At 36.4% G+C, this 15,458-nt stretch overlaps 1 protein-coding gene across 2 annotated transcripts in view; it reads right to left on the reverse strand.

The window, feature by feature from the left end:
• Positions 1-15,458, reverse strand: part of RPAP2 (RNA polymerase II associated protein 2) — a 50,398-nt gene that overhangs the window by 17,094 nt on the left and 17,846 nt on the right. For both annotated transcript variants that reach the window (XR_011048610.1, XM_068405842.1), the window contains exon 11: positions 12,923-12,991. Coding sequence is in view for 1 of the 2 variants with exons in the window: in XM_068405842.1 (XP_068261943.1) it covers positions 12,923-12,991 (69 nt within the window). In the remaining variant the exon portion in view is untranslated. The remainder of the gene's footprint in view (positions 1-12,922; positions 12,992-15,458) is intronic.

Raw genomic sequence — 15,458 nt, forward strand, 5'->3', positions numbered from 1 at the left:
AAATGTGATTGTAGTTGTAAGTTAAAGATGTAACACCAGGGAGCTAAAAAAAATTATAAACTCTGGTATAATTAAATGGTTACACCATCATACTGCTTTAAAATACACTCAGAACTTAGAAAACATTACAGCCTCAACTTATGTAATTTAGCTGTTACGCTCACAGTTTCGCTTAACCCCACTTGTTTCTTACAACTTTAGTTTGGCAATGATTTAAAAAGCTCAACATTTTAAAAAAACCCTTAAAAGCAGAAGACTGTCTCTAGAGTGAACACTTTCCATTAGAACACATTAATATTTGACAGACAATCTTGAACTGGAAGCATCTAACTTACAAACAAGATGCAGAAGTATTTAAATATATATCTGCAATTAAGTCTTGTTTTAAATTAAACGATACTAGTGCCGAAAAAAAAGCAATTATGATCAGTGTCGTTTGCAACTCAGAAATTAAAGCAACCTCTAATTTGGGGCCCTTTGTTAGCACATCCTATCGGCCAAAGAGGGAAGTCAGTACTCAGGCACAGTTTTCTTTAATCTCCCTAAATTTATTCCTATATTCTATCTTCTTAATGAAAGATAAAACACACTAAAGACCACAGTGTTGAATGATAACAACTGACAGAAATAAACAGGCAATTTTCTTACTGAGGAAAAAAAGCCACTTCTGGTCTAGTTTTAAATACAGCCTGAAGATCCTATTCTCATCATAAAGACAAGAATTTTGTAGCTAAAGTGCAACCTATGTTTTATTTATTATTTAACTTCCTTTCATTATTGTGTACTGACTTGTCCACAGAATCCAGCACAGACACTTTAATCCTCTGATGGCAACAGAAACTAAATTATTCATAGTTTAAAATTTTTGTCCACTACATTTAAATCAATGCTACAAACACTGATTCAAAATTAACAACAGGAATTCCTACATAATCCAAGTGTATGGCAAAACTTAAGGTTCATTCAAGTTAACTTTGTTAATTGTTTCCACTACCTTCATTTCTTCTGTGCAGCTTCTACAAGCCTGTTCAAGAAAAAAAGTGTTCTCTTTGATACATGTTTATGTATATACTTACACAAAATACGTATTTTTCTTCTTTTAAAGTTCACCTTCCACAAACACTTTTCATATAGTTGGTGTCCAGACATAAGTCAATTTCCATTCCCTTCTAACAGGGCCAAAATTTCTCTTGTGGTGCAGCCGGATGGATACAACTATCAGTAAAAGGAAAGCATACCTACAGTAACAAGGGTTCGTCTAACCATTTGATAGAAGTGCTTCCTAACAACTGAAAAAGAGACAATGGATTTGCTTTTTTCTTTTTTTCTCTGTCTTTCTTTTTTTTCCCCCAATCAGTTATTTGTATCCAAACAGGCACCGGCAATTCACAAAACAACGCGAGGCACAGCTAAAGCTGTACCAGCCCAAGCACCGCTGCTTTCCAGGATGGTGGTCAGGGAGCTGGGTCAGGCCCGTGGGACCAGGCTGGCAGCAGAGCTCCCTTGTGCCATATCATGCTCTCCTCGCACAGGCTTTGGAGTCTGAGAGAACATTTGCAAAATACTTTGCTGGTTCTACTCTAACATACCATATGAGAGTTCATTTTTTGTTTTTCCGTTAAGCTGCATAAGGAAATTTTTTGAAAGGCACTCCAATGTTTTAACTGTGCTATGCAGGGGAGATGTGTCGAGGCAACAGGCTTATAGCTACCTTATCAGGTACAGAAACTGTTTATTTAAAATTGATTTAATAAAATGCAAATGTTCTGGATCTTTGTATTTTTTTTTTTAACTTAACAAACAGACTATTTGCATGAATAGCAGGATGTGTTGTTTATGCCATTTTTTTCTGCTCCCCTGAAAGTTAAGGGCCGCTCCATCAGCTGCCAGCTGTTATTTATAACAGCCAGCTGTATAACTTCAAAGATCCTGCAATGAAAAGATTTTATAATAATATTGCACTGATACAACAAGAAAAAAATTCAAGTAAATTTAGACAGTCCTCAAAACATTAACTTCTGTAAGGTAGATGACCTTTGACTTTTAATGGAGAACAAGTAAAACACTTTCTTATATATATTAAAAAAATATACTTATATCATTAGGTCAGTAATTAATTTTACAGGCAAAGTAAAAGTCCAATGCAAAGGAACACCCAAAATAAGTCTGAAAATACATGATGTGTTCAAAGTGTATGGTGAGACATTTCATCAAATGGTGTAATAATTATAGCCATTTAGTGCTATTTGTGTGAGTTCTGTACATAGCCTTCGAATATACACTGTATATACAAATAACTGAAAAAAAAATTAAAATGCCTCAAAATTAGATAAACATCTGAAACTCTCAGTTCATGTAACTCGTACTATTTTATCACAATGCGATTAATTATACAATACAATTGCTCTCAGAAAGTAGCTAGAAAATGGCATTTCTCACTATTCCCATATTTCAGTTCCCTGAGAACAACCATAAACACGATAGCAACAATTTCTATTCATCTGAGAGAAAATTACAAGTCTATTGCTTTGTACAATCATTTTAACCTTTGCAATGCAAGCATCAGCCTGTTTCTTCTCACGCAGTATCACTCCTTTAATGTGTCTTCTGAGCAAGTTTCCTGACCTTATATATGCACACATAAAGTCAGACCCCTCGGCAACTGTCCAGGAAAGGAACTACACATTTCAGAACATTCAGCAGGTGGAAAATGATGACACATTCTCTGCAAGCATTTGCTAGCATTATGCTGATCCTGTAATACTAAGCAGTTGGCTTCATTAAGGACTCAGGGATCACTATTTTTAACCCAGGCTTAGCCTGTCTAACAAGAAAGACGATGGCCAACACTCTGGAAATACTTTGACGTTACAATGCCAGTGACAAAAACTCAGGGACCCATGACTCCTTTAAAGCTATAGTAATAATACATAATGGTTCTATTTGCCTCTGTTATTGTGATATTTAGGAACTCTATTTTCAAACACTTATTTATTTTAAAATGACTACCAAAACTGCCATCAACACGAATATCATATAGGTCTGGCAAAAATCAATTACTTGGGCAATCGTATGCAAAAGAGTTTCCAGATTTCTTTAGCAGTGGATTACAAAAACCTCTAGCCAGACAATATGACTAAGGAAGCATCAAAACCATCTCAGCGACATCTACGGTTACTTATCCAGAGTACTCTTCATACAAAGCTGAGCTGGATCAGAGACTGTGTTTCACCATTTTGTATTAATAGATATGACTGCAGGATGATTTTTTAAAAAACAAGTGCAGTACAGTACCCACCTCTACATTACCATATTCCAAGTTATTACTACAACATTAGTTCACAGACATGAAGCATCAGAACTTGTGTAGTACTGTGTGCCATTTAAAGCACTTACATTCATACAAGGATTTGTTCCAAAAGGTTTCAGTTTAGCTTACTTATCTGCATAAAGCCAAGGCAAAAAAACCTTCACAATATAAACCCAGAAGAAATCACTATCAGCTGTTTCTCTCTAACAAATCTAAGTTTCTTAGATACACATTTCAAGGACAGGCCTTGTTTAAAGAGCTCCGTTTATATGAAGTCTGTTTCCTGCTAACCAGCTGACAGATCAAAGGTACTTCTCAGTCCTACCATTTGTTCCCATTTTTCCCTCTTTTTCAATTTAGTCAAAATTTTAAATTTAGTGATTTATTTATTTATTTTAAAAATGATCCTTTCATCCCTTTCAGTCTTCTATTCCTTACTTTTCATGTTCCGCAAAGTTTTCCCGTGACACCTCTCAAATACTGCAATCTATGCCATTGAAGTCTGTGTTACTTAGCTACATGAAATTAAGCACAGGTATAAGTCTCTGTAAGATTAAAACATGCTAAGATGTAAGCTTTTGAGAGCCTGAACCTTTTAAGTACTTTGTAAAATATACACTGTTGTATACATTATTGTGCACATACAGCGGGACAATTTAATATCTAAAAGATGCCTTTATATACAAACCTGGTACATTTTATGAATTAAGGATTGTTTCATATACATCCATTTTTGCAATTGTTGGACTTTTTTGCTGCCACATACTGGTAATCTATTCCTATCAATTAATTATCTCAGTGATATGCAAAAAAATTTCAATAAAGATTAAATAAAATATACTGTCTTACAGTTAAAATAGCTATAATGCAATATGCTTAGGCAAATAATTCGTCAATACTTGACTTCATAAAATGTACTCACCTGTACTCAGCTACTATGGAAACAATGATCATAAAATTGACCATAGTTTAGTTTCACAACTTTCTAACACTGTAACTTGATTATCTGCCTTTCAGTCCAATATACAGATCAAACACCTGGAATATTGCAGCTGAGTAAAGAGACCTGCTAGGAATAGATTTGCTTCCACTGTGTCCAAATTTTTTTTCTTCAGAAGTTAAACATAAGGACCTCAATATTTTTCTACTTGCCTTTCCCAATTTTGAAAACAAATGCCAGTGCAGTTTTGGACCTCTCAAAATGAGATTCTTAAAAATCTCCAAAGGTTAAGGATTCTTAAGCACCTTTTCCCAGACATGCTAGCTCACTGCAGGTTTAAAAAAAACCCCACCCATCTTTTCCTTTTTATTTGTTTTATTTCCAGATCTATTACTGACTTGATCTCCAGTAAATCACTTTTCTACTCTTCATCTCAATTTTACCACCTCTATAACAGAAGAACACTATTAACACTGATTTGTGAAAGTACACTGACCTAAACGTATACCTAAAAGAGCAGAATATGTGATGAGGTTTGAAACAAATATGAAGAGCCACATGAATCTCAACTACTCTTTATCCTTTTAAAAAACTGAGTAATTCTGAGTTTTATGATGAATGAGTTAGATCTCTTCAGTGTCTTCTTAAAGTGTTCAGATGGGTAGAGGGAGATGGATAGAGAGGGCAGAAGAGATAGTGATATATGCATTTCTGTAGAACATACAGTATAAGCACGGTGTACACCAAAATGAAATGAAACATACTGAGATCCAAAGGCTCTAAACAATCAAGCATTTGTACAGTTTTTGCACCGATGTTTGTTTTGCACCTAGTAGTACATAATTACACATATATGCTTTGCAGTTTCTGGACTAAGCTTCCACATACTGGTTAGCTATGTTTGCTACCAGCTAATTAAAGCACACTTTTACATTTGGGAAAGAATGGGAAGAGAAGAACATGCACTGTTATGGACATGATTGTTCTAGTTTCTTTGTATTATGCCATGCAAAATTTTATGAATATATAGTTATTTTATGTTTATTTATACAACATTCTGGTTAACTGATGGTTGCTGTCTTATCCCAAGTATTTATTCATACACTTCACATCAAGAGAGCCACCTGCACCCTGATGCTAAATCTTCTAGCTTGGATTGTCTGTAAATTCCAAGAGCGTCATCATAGCCTATTGCCTAGAGATGCCCTTTATAGATCATCTTCTTGTCAGTGACATGTATTTCCTTCCTTCCTTCCTTCCCCAAAGAGGCTATATTTTCTGTTTTCATAAATATGAAAGGAACACATTTCAGAAAATACTTTACATTTTTTACCTTCACTGTTAACATCCCACATCAGAATTAGAATTTAATTGCCAGAGTGGATGAGACCACTGGGTGTCAAAATGTTTTTATATCTCAAGAAGTAACAAACTAGTGAGAAGTACAAACTTCCTTTGCACTCAATTCCTACAGTATTAGGAAATGAAAACAAGTCTCCAGTTCATCAGTGTACTGCCCACTATCAATTATCACATAAAAATAATTTGCCCTCTTAATTAATTAGTTGTAATCTTCTCCTCTCCCCTCCAAATTTTTCACGCCTCTGAGCAATTTTTATATCCCTGGTCACTGTAGAATATTATAGGAACACCAGGATTCTCCATCATAACATTATCAATATGAAAGCTAATAAAATGCACGTCTCTTTCCCCCTGACAGAGATCTTTTGACGCATCGGGCTTTAAGTAGGTCTGTAGACCACTGTTCTGATCCAAGCAAATTATAACTTAGCTTAATTATTCAACTAATTCTGTTTTCTAAGACATCACTCATTCATAAAGAAAGATTTTTAAGATCTTCATGGTTTTAATCAATCACTTTCAGGATTCTTCCTCCTTAAAAACCATTATACACTTCATAGAAAATATATTGTCTGCCATGTCTGGTCTGACACTTTCAACAGTAGTATGACAAAGGAAAACTGAAAGTCCAGAATGAAGGCAGCCTGTCTTACTCTCTAGCATTGTAAGGTTTTACATTCCATAATCTGCATCAAGCACTATAAGGAGAGGAATGATTAGATCTTCAAGAGATACTGCTGTTTCAGGGATTTTCTACAATCAAAGTTTTTCTGTTATAGTGGTTCCAGAAGAGTTAAGGAATACAACACTGCCACTTTGGGCACGATTTATTTCAGTGCTAAAGAAGAACAGGACACACCACTTAGCCTAGTAGAGGTACCATTACGACTCTCTGCATAGAACCAAACAAATTAATCCAGAACCCATGTTAAAAATTCTGCTGGTACAAAATATCTGGGGATCACATGTTTGGAAGCCACAGTAACCTTTCCAATGATGTGTACCTTGTACTTTTTTTTGGGTTCAGAAACAACAAGCCAAATTAACAAGATTTTCATCTTACAATGAAGTTTCCTGTAAGTCAAAAACACTGCCTATGTGTCATGTCCCCATTAATGTAGGCTGTTCTTTAGAAAGTTTACTAAGATAAAGTTAAAACTCTGAAAATAAAAGATGCAAGTGTGTGTCAAAGTAATGTTTTTCTTTTAACAGATGGGTAATGTTTCATGATAAAAAAGTATTTGCATTGAATGTATTAAGATTAATTATTAATAAGGAAACAAGTATATTTTCATAAGGCTACAGCTTCAGGATTCAGTTGCAAAATTAACAGTTCACTTTGCTCAGTCAATGAAGTTAGAATATATTTAGTTTAAACCTAAGTTTAGGGCAGCTGCTAACAGTGTGGATTACTCACATCTTACTTGCAGCATTAGTTCAGAACTGTCTCTATTACCATGTAACTGTACAACTTATTCTGCGTTACGACATGACTTCCAACAAGCAAGGCTGTACGCAGCAATTATGGAAGGAGGAAAAACGTGACATTACCAAAGAAATCTTCTAAATATATACCTTTTCAAGAAACATAAATTTAAACCAGTTCTCTCTCTAATAGGGCTGGGCAATTTTTCCATCTGCTTGATCAGCACATAGTTGTGGCATAGAGTTCAATAGGACATGAACTCTACTGACCAATAAAGCAGTGATAAAGCAGTCTTCTGAAATCTAGCATGCTATCTTTCAGAGGGTTGAAACAGAAGTTGCAACAAAAATCTCTTATTTATTCACACAAAAGGCAAAAATGAAGCGGCGGAGTAAAGTACTTTCCCTACTGCCATATTCTTAATTCACAAGTACATTTGGAACATAAAGTTCCCAAGGGCGACTAAAGCAGAAGATCCACAATTAACGTTCAACACAAAAGTATTTCTAGATTCTAACAAAAAGATTAGTCAGAACACCACCACCATGAAGGACAATTTATAACTGGTGATGCACTTTGCATCTGCACACCAGCCCTGCACAGTTGGGCATGACTTCAGTCTGCATGCCCACACGTACAGCTGCTGGGAACATGCAGATTTCTATCTCTTGGAGGGATTTCCAAGACACTGGGCAGAAAGCCATGACCCTGCTCTTCCCTTGCACTGGGCAGCAAAACTGGCAGATGCAGAGAAAATAGCTTTGTGAGCCAAGCTCCCTAAGTCCATGCAACAGAAGTCCAGGAGAAGTTCAGCGTGTGCTAAGCCTCCGCTCCTGATGAGGAGGTCAAGGACCAGAACTGTAAAGGGGGAACTAATTATCCTGGACTGACCTCAGAGTTTGTGCTGGGCATATATGAAAGTTACACAGCACATCCAAAGCTCCCATTCAGAAGGCTATCCATGGGAAATACTAGAATGGAAGATGACTGCAGCTGTGTGTGTTGCAATGAAATCCACAGTGTCACCTTCCTGCGTAACAGCACTACAGCAACACAGTGGGGTTGTTTTGTACACAGAGAAACAGCTTCTTTGAAACTGCTAAGGTTTCTTCTTCTATTTTCTCACTTACAAATGATGAAGATATTTAATTAAAGTTGGCACTGATTAATGTCCCAATTAACAACACTGCAAATCCCTCAAAATACTGTTCTATATATATTTCCTAAGTAACACTGGAACATGCTAGGAGGAAGTAAAGTAATACTAATCTCCTCCACAATATGCCAAACAAGCAGATTTCAGTTTGCTTAGAAAGTGCTGATAAGTAATAACTGCTTGACAGAAAACCTGTTTGAGTTCACACTCACCAAATGACAACCTAAAATTATTTAGAGAGAAAAAGGGAAGAATACACCGTTTAATTTTTTATACGCGTTAAGACAAACTTGCGTTTTCTCTGTTTCACACAATAATATAACTCTACACATAGAGACCAAGAATAGAGACAATACTATGACCACATTCAAACACTTTTATAAAAGAAAGACTTTTTGGATTTTTGGTCCTGCAAACTCTGTTTCAAAATGGGAAATAATTATATTTCTAGCTTAATGATAAACGATTTTGCTCAGCTGAAACCTGTAACCAATCTTCTATCATCAGACTTGCTAAATAAAAGATCATCCAGCTGACTCGTATGTGGTTTCTGTAGGAAAAAGAGTCACTCTGCAAGTCTGATTCACAACCAGTATGTATTTGTACATTAGATTTGTACATTTCAAACATTCAGACATTTTCAGACAAGAACACAGCAGTGATATCACAAACATCTGAATTCCTCTTAAAATAATTTAGAAATGTCAGTGTAGAGCAATAGATGTGCTCTTGAGTGCAAAGAAGTAAAAACGCATACTTGAACCCAAGATTCTCCAGTTCCTGAACTGTTATCTCCAAGAGAGTAAACCTCTAGAGTACATCTCCACATGACACATTTATCTAAAGTGGCTGCACACATATAATGATGGCTTTTGTTTAGTGATCATGGTCATTTTGAGTTTGTTTAAATACTGCAGCCGAATGCTTATAAACTAATCCCAGAACATTTTGAAATGCTTCAAAGCTTTTAACGGGGGAAACCTCTTGCATAGGCTTTGTAATGAAGCTGACCACAGTTCACTGGAACCAGCCAGCTCAGATAAGTAAGATGAAGGCAGACATTTCCTGAAAATATCTTGAAAGCTTTCCATTAGACTGTACCAGGGGTATACACTAAAACCAGCAAGTGCCCATGCTTATATAGCAACCCATCTTCCCAATGCTTTCTCCATTCTTTTTTGAACTACTGTATTTGTATCTATTTATCTGCTTCATTTGATATCTTGCAAAGTTCTTTGGGGGAAAAAGATGCAACTCCTGTGTTCTAGTTTACAGTACATTATAAAGTAGCTATTACTATAACAAAAAATTCTGCTTAACATACTAAACATTGCAAGAGGAAGACACAGAAAGCTACCACTGCCAAAATTATTACAAATGACAAATAAATAAGAAATTTGATCTACAGATAATTTTATAGAGTCACGCACTCCATGATAGGCATGAATGCAATTATTTGAACATAATTCTCTGGCTGTCAAAGTGTACTCTAAGAAGGTCGATACAGCATTGCTGAATGTGCTGGTCGTAAAGATAGGAGTGCCTCAGGCTAGATTTTCAATAAAGGCTGAGACTGGCTGTTCATATTTTATACAATAATCTGATTGAATAAATCCAGCTGTTTACTAGGAACAGGAAATGCTCCACTGTTGGCGATCTCCTACATTTTGTACTTTGAGAAAGACAGTCACACTGTCTAGTTTCAGGCACGGTATTTCAGAGCAATGAATTAGAAGCCCAGGTTTCTTTAATAGTCAGTAGACTCAAGGGCACAGGGGTACTTTTAATAGCTTCTTGAGGACCAGCAGACTATAAAGGGAGCCTATGTCTAATTTAAGCACCAAAATTAGGTGTTATGACTATCCAACATGCTGTATCCTACAAAGAATTAATGTGCACACTCCAATGAAGAGAGGATAGCATTATCACAACTTAATACAAAGTATTAAGCAGTGATGCCACTTGAATCCAATAAAGCAGTAATGATAATAGTTATACTGTCCAGTAGCATATGATAAAAAGGGTCGGGGCACTCTGAAAGAGCACTGTGAAGTTAAGTACACCATTTGAGTCCTCAGCACATGCTAGCCATATACAAGAAGGAAGTGGTGAGCCACAATATCGATGCACAAAATGGGATGCACAAATGGACAAGCAAAGTCCAACAGTTGCTACTTTAAACAAAACAACCCTGCCCCCTTCCAAACAAAACAAAAAATACTTGAGGTTTCTTTTGAGGTATACCCTGAAATCCCATGCCCACTCTGCTTTCTGTAGTCTCTGTTCTTATACCTCCTGCATCCCAGGATACCTGTAATATGGTCTTTCATCCTCCTGGAAAGAGGAAGGATTATCCTCTTCCAGGGTGTTGCTTATCCTACTTCACTGTTTAATGTTAGGAGTAAAATGGCCACCCTGTATCTGGGACCAGGTCAAGACCTGTGAATACATATTCCAAAAACGTTCTCTTCTTCCAGTGACAGAAGCTAGTAAAGAGCCACTCTGACTCAGGCCCCATACAACCCTGCGATGTAAATGACATTACATGTGCTGCAACACGCACCATCTCTCAGTATAGCCACAGGGAAGCCAAAGAAGGTTTAACAGAGAGTAATTCTTTTTATGAGCAATATTAGTACGGTATGACAGATTCCTTGGCAGATTGCAGGAGGTGAGAAAGGGCCACAATCTGAGGACCTGTCTTCGAGGGGTTGCTCAGGTCCTCAGTAGCCTTTCCCTGCACACTTTTGGCTTCCACTAAATATTCAAGTTTGATTAGAATTCCCAAATAATTAAATGTTCTGTTTTAATCTTTGTGGAAATGATGCAACGCTTATCATCTTCTTAGAACCATCTTAACACTCATCCACCCCATCTATATTCTTTCACATCCTCTCCTAAGAGGGGGCTGAGAGAAGTTGTTCAAAATCTGAAGATCATGAGCTTGCAAGAACCATACAAATAAGTGGAAGTCAACAGAAGTTTTATTCATGATTTCACTAGAATAATATTAGAAATAAAATCTACTCTATTTTAGGACCAAATATAATTCATTTGTTTAGGGGTGGACCCTTAGAAAGCAAAAGTAAAACGAGACTTGGTCCTCTGCTTATACCGACTGCTACAAAGACTGCCTGCTACTTGTATAACATTTTAAAGCAATTGTAAAACAATCATTAGGTATGTAAGCATTTAGAACTCATCATATGCGGAGAGACCAGCAACATATTTTAACTTCTGATCGAGAGACCATTTCCTTAAATGTACAGAAACTACTTGAAAAATTCATAAGATCTGTTTCACTAATTACCAATTCAACCATAGGAATATATAGTAAAAATGACAAAAGATTTGTTCTTATAGTTGATAAAATATTTATGCCAAGGCATTCAAGTAAAGTTACTTTCTGTGTTCTGATTTAATGAATCATTTGAGTGGTATCTGGCTGGGTGACACAGATGTAAGGCTCGCTGAAGCCTACTCTAATGCCTGCTGGTGTAGTCTTCCTTGGGACAGTAAAGCCAGAATAATGTGTCAGACTGAAGTAATATCAAGGAAAGTTAAGTGCAGTACTGGGGATGCTATGAGGCTGGCCCACAACACTTCTTGACCTGTGAATGTCTGTAAGTACTTCTCTGTCCTACAGGCTCCAGTGACCCAGGAAGCCCAAAAGCAGCAGCAGCAGCAGTGCGGTAATAAACAGTCTCTGGAATAAGATTTTTGCAATCTTGTAATTCAAGCTGAAAGACATACAAGGATTGCTTGATGGTTTAACCCTACAGAAAGGCAGGGCCTGACACTGTGTGAAACCACCAGTGATTTCTTAAAAGGTGAACTAATGTTAAATGTTTAATACGAATTTGAGAGAGAACTGGTTTACACACTACAACGTTTGTATCTTTAACTTCAGAAATGTACGTGAATTTGGAAAATATAAATTAAGGAAGTTACTTGATGCATATGACTACAGCTTTTATAGATCATACCTCTGTGTAGAAGTTTACTGAAAGACACTATAAAAAAAAAATCAGGCTTCCCATTACGAAAACCCTTGGAAATAACTTAATTCTACAGTAAGTAGAACAAAGCTAACGAGGACTGTAGGCACCGTAGTGTCATAATCTGAAGCAGTAAAGCTAATCCTCATAAAAATAAAGTACTAGGTCCCAGTATAATTTTCAGAAATTTGGGAGTTGCTAAAAAAGCTTTCCCCTGTCAAAGAAGTTTGCTAGAATATTCAAACAAACATATTTAGAAGCACATCATATCTTTATGGAAATAATTTGACTTTAATCATGACAGTGAAATCTTTTAAGAAGAAGTAAAATGAGAAATTAAAAGTGTAACAGTGTTGCCAAATCCAAGTAATACAATACATGTCATTTTGTCTTACTGTCAGAGAGGGGAAGAATGACTGTCAGCAGCAAATGGAAGAGTGTGAAATATACTCCTCCTTCACCCTGCCAGCCCTCTTTAAAAATCCCTAAAGCTTAACTTTTCTTTTTTCAACATAACAGTAAGTTTGCCCATTGTTAACATGTTGTTGTGAGTGGGACAATCCTGTTTTGTCAAGAGAATCTAGTTAATTTGCGTGAAAAAAATATTATTGTTGATTCCCCAGTTAATTTAAAGAAATCTTTCCCTCCTTTTATCTGAAAATTAAATCTTGTCTCGATGGGCTAGTAAGACAGTTGTGTATAGGAATATTTGACATTAAAGCGTACTCACACGGATAACAAAACGATAGCAATTAGAGTCCATTCAGGCATTTTGTGAATAATATTTCTGTTTGTTAACCTGAAAAATAATAAAAAAGCAGAACATTTCAGAGTGAAAGTAAACAGATTTCAACTGCTGAATTTAGATTTAAGTCTACCATTAAAAGACTCAATACACTGAGCTACAAGTTAGCAATCACAGCTGTATCCAAACAATTCACCAAATTCCCGGCTTCTCTCTCATCTTAGCCTGTAATGGAAGAATTGCGTAATTCCCAATGTGTCTCTTTTTTCTACATGAAAGTGGGATGGGGAAGACTGAACAGAAGCTAATTCTTTGAATTAGCTTGCAAATAGTCCTGGCTGCTGTGAGGGCTCAGCTCTCACTCCTACCTTCCCTTCTCACTGGGAAATTCTCAGGAACTGCACACGTGCTTCTGAAAAGACAGGCTTTCCTACACTTAGTTTCCTCCCTGTTGGCTTCAGATCCAGATTTGCTGTAAAAGCTAATGTTGTGGAAACAGACTGGATTTTATAAGATACTGGAGACAATTCTCTGATGATTCTTGTTTTTAAAATGGAAACCCGGAATTCTAACTTATGCAATAGGAGCCAGGGCAGACATAAGAGCAAGAAAATGAGGTGTGAATCAAGAACCACCTGGGTGCTCAATAAAAGTGCTGCTGCAGTTTATACCTGCTAACCCATTTGGCTGAACTTCGTAATAAGACAGATCTGCTTTAAGTGAAATGTTAACCTGACTTGAAGCAATTCACGTGTGAATTGCTGTGGCTGAATCTAGGCATGACCCTTGGTGTTCAAGACAAGTAATTTCATGGAAAAGTCAGAACTAAAAATGAAGCTGTGGCTCTGTGGGCACCCAAAAAGGCTAGCAGAATTAATTTTATTCAGATGGCACCATCCAACAGAAATACTGAGGGGCTAGCGCCTCCCTAGGTTTGCTTCCTTCCTGCTCTCAGCTTCCCTTCTATGCAGCCTTGTATAAATTCAAATCCAGAATGAAGCTACCCTGTCATTCACACCCACTTCTGCAGGCACTGGTGAACATGGGAGGTTGCTTAAAATGAAACACCTGGCAACAAATTAAAATCCAGGGTTTTCTTTCCCAGTAAGTTTTTTTTTTCAAGTTTTAATTTCTTTGGGCATATAGTATATAGTTACCCCAAAACAGTGTTAAAAAGTGGAAAAATAAAAGTATTTGTACTTGCTATTGATAAAATTCAAATTCTGTTAAGTAATTCCCCAAATTTATATTCAAAACATTCATTAAAAATGGAGTTACAAATAAGATGTTTTATAGGATCATTTTGCATTTCCCTATTTCAGAAAGATATTAAAAAATAATAAAATTAATATTATTTAAGGATAGTAACGATTAAAGCAATATTGTTCTATTTTTCTCCTCAAATCTCCAAGTCTTCCAAGCAAAATAAGATTTTGAAGCAACGATTACTGAAATAGTGTCTCAACAGCCTGAGTTTTGTTAAATGATGAAAGGAAAAGCCATGTTTTGTACTACATGTACAGGAATTGTCACATCAAACTAGAACCAATAGTTCTGTCAAATACAGATTATTTTTGTTATTAAAAGATTGGTGTTTCCCAATTACAATTTGAAATAGCTAACCGCATTAGGTGGCAACAAAGCTTGTACCTGGTAAACTGTTAGATTTTTCTGGCTATAGAACAAGAGACAAAACAAAGGCTGAATGTCTTGACTCAATACTGATGATAGTGACAAACACTACCAAGAAATGCCTGATGGAATCATCTTGACAAGCAATTCATATGTAACATTCCAGTTAATCTGCTATGATGAGACACAGTGGAAGCGACAGCTCCAAGCCACCTGGGAAAACTCTGTCAAATAGAGAAAGCAGCTTTATTTCAATGCTCCACAAGGAGTTGTTATTGATTAGAGCACAGGAAGGTGTCATTCTTGTACACAAACCGAGAGATGCAGTTATTTGTGTCAATTAACTCTTATTCAATGTTAGTATTGATTGGCAAGGTCTGAACACTAGTCATTGCCATCAATATGCTATTTATGAAGGAGGTAGTCAAAAGACACAGATAACCAGCAGGATATGGCAATATGGATCTGCTGATGTACTACTGGACTGGATGAACAATCAAGTCAGGCTTCCACAATGAGTAACCTTTCAGTGTAACACCTGTCCTAAAGCACTTGTGCAGCTGAAAAAAAAAACATTTCAGGCAGATCAGACTAAAGCTAGCAACCTACAAGTGTGAAGCCTTAAATAATAAGGAGCAGTGGAAGGGCAGTCACTTTCAAAAACAAGCTGTGTGTCAACACCAAGGCCTCCGAAGAGCAAAGCTTTCAGAAAACACGGAGGTGCAAGTCCTCTGTAAAAATGGTTCATTAATTCTTTGTCTTGCCTCTAGCCAAAACTGTTACTTCAGAACAATCCATGAAAGAGAGGTCACTGGATTTCTGTCATAAAACATATAAAGTGGAAATGTTAAGACTCTACAAAACTTTGTGTACATGATTTGAGTTTTGC

Source organism: Nyctibius grandis, chromosome 8 (genome assembly GCF_013368605.1).
Source record: "Nyctibius grandis isolate bNycGra1 chromosome 8, bNycGra1.pri, whole genome shotgun sequence".
NCBI lineage: Eukaryota > Metazoa > Chordata > Aves > Nyctibiiformes > Nyctibiidae > Nyctibius > Nyctibius grandis.